The sequence below is a fragment of the Anolis sagrei genome, chromosome X (genome assembly GCF_037176765.1).
Source record: "Anolis sagrei isolate rAnoSag1 chromosome X, rAnoSag1.mat, whole genome shotgun sequence".
NCBI lineage: Eukaryota > Metazoa > Chordata > Lepidosauria > Squamata > Dactyloidae > Anolis > Anolis sagrei.
The window spans coordinates 8,448,875-8,454,874 of record NC_090034.1 but is presented as its reverse complement, the minus strand read 5'-3'; the positions used below and the strand labels follow the sequence as shown (position 1 = coordinate 8,454,874).

The 6,000-nt window shown below is 43.5% G+C and overlaps 1 protein-coding gene across 2 annotated transcripts in view; it reads right to left on the bottom strand.

Moving 5' to 3' along the window:
* The window catches only part of LOC132782164 (protein tweety homolog 3), a 168,252-nt gene that overhangs the window by 23,771 nt on the left and 138,481 nt on the right, over window positions 1–6,000 (bottom strand). For both annotated transcript variants that reach the window (XM_067460633.1, XM_067460634.1), the window contains exons 11-12: window positions 4,136–4,272; window positions 1,925–2,101 (exon numbers count right to left, since the gene is read on the bottom strand). In XM_067460633.1, the coding sequence (XP_067316734.1) occupies window positions 1,925–2,101; window positions 4,136–4,272 (314 nt within the window). The remainder of the gene's footprint in view (window positions 1–1,924; window positions 2,102–4,135; window positions 4,273–6,000) is intronic.

The following is a 6,000-nucleotide window of genomic DNA, read 5'->3' as shown; positions in this document are numbered from 1 at the left end:
GCAATGCTTTTGACACGAAATAAATAATAATTTGGAGATTTGGATTAATGAATCATTTGAATCTCTGAATTACAAAACAGAGGTCTAAAGCTTTGCACACCCCTAGTAATTATGGTCTCTATTTGTTTATGTGCACTATATTTGAAGCAACTAATTCTCTGAATCCACTCAGGTACAGCAAGCAATAGACCAACGTCCTCTTTCTTATCCATGCCTTGAAATCGTTGTTTTGTTCGAAGCCACTGGTCCTTCTCTCTCTATTCAATTTATTATGATGTTGTTGTTTATTGTTTGCATTTTCGGGTTTATTCTGCTGTAATTTGTTGTTTGGGCTTGGCCTCATGTAAGCCGCCCAGAGTTCCCAGCGGGGAGATGGTGGCAGGGTATAAATAAAGATTATTATTATTATTATTATTAGAAACACAACAAGATGAGTCCACAGCAGACACTCTGCTGGCTGTTAAATTGTGTTAAGTGTCCGTGGATCCCATGTCAGGCCCTTCCCAAGTGTCTAGGACTGTGTGATGTATCGGCGAATAATGCGTGCAGATCCCAGTAAGGTGGCCTTCTGCAACTGGCATATAGTAATTTTGTCAGCGCTGATTGTGTTTAAGTGCAGGCCAAGGTCTTTAGGCACTGCACCCAGTGTGCCGATCACCACTGGGACCACCTTTACTGGTTTGTGCCAGAGTCTTTGCAGTTCGATATTTAAATCTTCATATTGTGTCAGCTTTTCCAGTTGCTTCACCTGGGATTGCAACATCAACGATCCATACTTTGTTTTTTAACACGATTGTGAGGTCAGGAGTCTTCTGCTCCAAAACTCTGTCTGTCTGAATCCGGAAGTCCCAGAGGAGTTTGGCGTGTTCATTCTCTGTAACTTATTATTATTATTATTATTATTATTATATTTTATATATTATTATTATTATGCTGGCGTAAAAGCACTGAGCTGCTGAGCTTGTTGATCAAAAGGTCGCAGGTTCGATTCCAGGGAGCGGTGTGAACTTCCGATGTCAGCCCTAGCTTCTGCCAACCTAGCAGTTCGAAAACATGCAAATGTGAGTAGATCAATAGGTACCGCTCCGGCGGGAAGGTAACTGCGCGCCATGCAGTCATGCTGGCCACATGACCTTGGAGGTGTCTACGGACAACGCTGGCTCTTCGGCTTAGAAATGGAGATGAGCACCACACCCCAGAGTCAGACATGACTGGACTTAATGTCAGGGGACTACCTTTACCTTTTACCTTGGCCTATAAAGCCCTAAACGGTTCTGGACCAAGTTACCTATCCGAACGTATCTCCGCCTATGAACCCACCAGGACTTTAAGATCTTCTGGGGAGGCCCTGCTCTCGATCCCGCCTGCATCACAGGCACGTTTGGAGGGGACGAGGGACAGGGCCTTCTCAGTGGTGGCCCCCCGGCTGTGGAACGCCCTTCCCATGGACATTAGATCAGCCCCCTCGTTAATGGTGTTTCGAAGAAAACCGAAAACCTGGCTATTTGAACAGGAGTTCGGATAAACAGTGCAATGAATACGATGAATATAGGAAAACGGAATTATGGATGACGAATTGGATCATGATTCTAGTTACTAGATGTTAATGTGTTGTCTATTGATGTGTAATTATTTAGTATATTATGGTGTTAATTGTTTTTAAATAGTGTATGTTGTTAGCATTGAATTTTTGCTCTTGTTGTTAACCGCGTTGAGTCGCCTACGGGCTGAGAAACTGCGGTATACAAATAAAGTAAATAAATTATTATTATTATTATTATTATTATTATTATTATTATTATTATTATTATAGGAGCCTCCCCAAGCTCAGAGACATCTTACCCACTCAAGATCCTTCAAAGTGGAAATGCCAGGGACACAGTGCAGTTGTGGCTCTGGGGGTGCCAATAAAGCGACTACTCACATGTACTCTGTGACAGGAGCATTGCTGACGGTGTGCGCTGCCGCTGGGATGCTGGTCTCGCTGCCATAGCTGCTCCCACAGCTGTAGAGGCTGGGCATGTGGACCCTGTACAAGTTGTCATGTGTTTGCCGGTTCCCTTGAGCCGTAGACTCGTCCTCTGCATCTTCGTCTGAGCTCCTGCCAAAGAGGGGGAGGAATCAGCCTCTTTGGCAATGCAATATCCATGCAATATCCCCAAACCTCTCCTCTTCCCACATGCCGTAACATCCCACAGCAACCGGCTCCTTCCAGGGAAAGGAATGACTCAGACCTCCCACAACTCCCATCTGGGCTTTCTAAGCCTGCTGTGAGTCTTCCCGTGGAGTCTGCCAGCAAACATACTACACAACTGAAATCGATGACTATAAAATCAATCTCAAAGATCAAAATAAAGCAAGAGATGTACATAAATACACAACATGTTTCATACAGGGACTGGCCAATCCCTGGGTTGGATAACAAAAACAACAACAAGGACAACAACAACACCAAATTTATGGAACCAATTTTCAGTTCCTGAGCCACAAGGTGGATCAGATCCCCCAAAACAAATCCAGAAGTTGCCAGAAGACCACTGAACTCATTGAGTGTCCTGTGTGCACATAAATACAACAAATATAGCTATTTTACTGGGGAAGAGATAGGCTTCATGTTTATCTGGCATTGTTCTACCAGGCTATAGGAACCTAACGCTAGCACAGCTAGGCCGGGCTGTAGCACAGCTGGTTAACTGCCAGCAGAAACAGATTACTGCTGACTGGAAGGTGGCACAATTGAACCCCGAGTCGGATTGAGTGCTCAACCATTAGCCAAGCTCACTCTCCACCTGTCAGTGGTTCTCAACCTGGGGGTCGGGACCCCTGGGGGGGGGGTCGCAAGGATTGTAAGAGGGGTCGCCAAAGACCATCGGAAAACACAGAATTTTCTGTTGGTCATGGAGGTTCTGTGTGGGAAGCTTGGCCCAATTCTATCATTGGAGGGGTCAGATTTGTAGGTGAACTATAAATCCCAGCAACTACGACTCCCAAATGTCAAGGTCTTTTCCCCCCAAACTCCACCAGTGTTCACAATTGGGCAGATTGAGTATTCATGCCAAGTTTGGTCCAGATCCATCAGTGTCTGTCCACAATGTTTTCTGGATGTAGGTGAACTTCAACTCCAAAACTCAAGGTCAATGCCCACTAAACCCTTCCAGTATTTTCTGTTGGTCATGGGAGTCCTGTGTTCAAAGTTTGGTTCAATTCCATCCCTGGTGGAATTCAGAATGCTCTTTGATTGTAGGTGAACTATAAATCCCAGCAACTAGAACTCCCAAATGACAAAATCAATCCCCCTCAACGCCACCAGTTTTCAGATTTGGGCATATCGGGTATTTGTGCCACATTTGGTCCACTGAATGAAAATACATCCTGCATATTGGATATTTACATTACAATTCATAACAGTAGCAAAAATTACAGTTATGAAGTAACAACAAAAAGAATGTTATGGTTGGAGGTCACCACAACATGAGGAACTGTATTAGGGGGTCGCAACATTAGGGAGGTTGAGAAATACTGATCTCTGACTTTCAGTACTGGACAAGACGGTGAGACAGACAGGCTACTTATGACCACAATCTACGATGATTACATCAGTGGTTCTCAACCTGTGGGTCTCCAGGTGTTTTGGCTTTCAACTCCCAGAAATCCTTACAGCAGGTAAACTGGCCAGGATTTGTGGGAGTTGTAGGCCAAAACACCTGGGGACCTACAGGTTGAGAACCACTGCTTTGTATACAATCCACATGATGTTGTCTGGAATTATGCTAATGACATGCACAAACATATGACCCCTTTGGATGCTATACTATAACTCTTGTAGTGTGACATCCCAAACTTCTTCATCACCAAGACCCACAAAGGGTCACCAACAGAGAAGACAGAAAGGGGGTCAGCCATTCCATCAATATAGATTGAAGGGGGGAAAGATAGGAGAACACATTCTTGTCTGTCTGTATATGCTTTCCCATTTCCTTCCTGTCTGAGCCAAGTGTGGTATAATATATATAATAGTCTTAGTACTGGATGAGAAGACCAGGATCCAGATCCCCAACTGAACCTTTTCCCCCAGGCTTTGGCAGCCTGATGTCCAAACGCATAAAGTCAATCTTCCCTTTCTTGGCTCACTTACCTTTTCTGCTGCCAGGTATGTGGGACACTGCACACAATGGAACTGAACATGAGGGCTGTGACGAAGGAGAAGAGAACCAAGTAGATGAGCCCTTCCACGCCATCGTAGCAGAAGCCCGTCAGAGCCTGGATGTAATCCTGGAGAGCAGAAATACACTGAATTGTTCCAAGCTCAATTTGGAGAGCTGCAAATATCACCTGGCTTCTAAATCTGCACAATATTATTTTTTTAAAGTAAGCTTACTATTGGTTTGACAGAACACTGAACACACTTCATGATTGAGTGATTGACTGATTGATTGATTGATTGATTGATTGGAGACACTTCTGATTTTTAGTGTTCATTTCCCATTCTAATTTTAATACAAAGGCAAATCTATATACAGAAAGACCTACTGCTATAGAGTGACCAAGAGGCTACCTGGCTTCTTGGTCAGGTTTGAACTTAAATTAAGTGATGTTTTCCTGGCCTCTTCAGAGCAGACAACATTGCCACGCAATCAAGTTCCTGGAACAGCTCTCATGTTCATGTATCTTGTCTTCTGTGTTTGCCTTTGTTCCTGAAAGAGTTTTGCCTTGGAAAGATTCCTGTTTTTATGCTGATGGATTTATATTTATGTTCTTGACTTCCTGGATATCATATATTGACTTATGCACTTTATTCATCAGCCCTACCCTCACAATAGATTTGCACCAATCCACCCGCCCATGCCCAGAAACTGATCATTATTGCAGATTCATTGGTTGTTGGTTTGATGGTTGCTTTTATAGTTGTTACAATGTTGTTTTTTATTTTGTTTTATGCTGTTGTTTAAGCAGTATGCCAATACTGTTGGAAATAACAACCTTCCACAAGCCTCCTACACTACTTATTTGTTATGTATATAACTGAGATTGCTTTGTGTATTGTATATGTGTGTATTGGGTTGTTGTGTGTATGATCATGTTCCAGAAGCATTATCTCCTGACATTTCACCGGTATCTATCAAGCTGGGGATCACAACCAGACACAGTGAAGACATCTGCCCTTTCACTATGCTACTCTGCTGCTGAGTACACATGCCCAGTGTGGAACACATCTCACCACACTAAAACAGTGGATGTGGCTCTTAATGAGACATGTTGCATTATCACGGGGTGTCTGCGCCCTACACCACTGGAGAAATTACACTGCTTAGCCGGTATTGCACCACCTGACATCCGCCGGGAAGTAGCAACCAATAGTGAAAGGACCAAGGCAGTGACATCTCCAGCCCATCCCTTGTTTGGGTATCAGCTAGCACATCAACGACTTAAATCAAGAAATAGTTTTCTAAGATCTACAGAGACACTCGCTGGAACACCCCAGCAAGCGAGAGTCCAAAAGTGGCAGGCCCAAACCCAGCACCTCAACCAATGGCTGATACCAAATGAGAGATAAATAAATAAATTTTATTCATTTGTTCGAAGATTTAAGCCTTAATCAAGAACTTTGTTGGACTTATTTTAAGCCTCTACAGAACTTTGTTTTGGGAAACCTGTGGGGCCCTTTAGCTAAGGCACCCCGGCGTCCCATTGGGCATACAGAAAGCACGTCCTATAAACAGATATTGTCATAGGCCCAGCACGCGACAGCACATTATGATTTCTAACGAGGTCTTGCCTTTCCAAAAGATTCCTGGTTTTCCCAAATGATCATGAATGCCATTTTCAAAAAGATTATGGAGATTTTTATTTCCCAAAAAACACAGCCTTTTATTTTGATACAAAGGCTGATGTGGTTCAGTGGAGGCGTTCATCTATATCGTGAAATGCAAAATTGCACGAACTATCTTGTTTACTTGCGTAAGGAAGACTCAAGCCAATTAGGATCTCACCTTTCTTCCC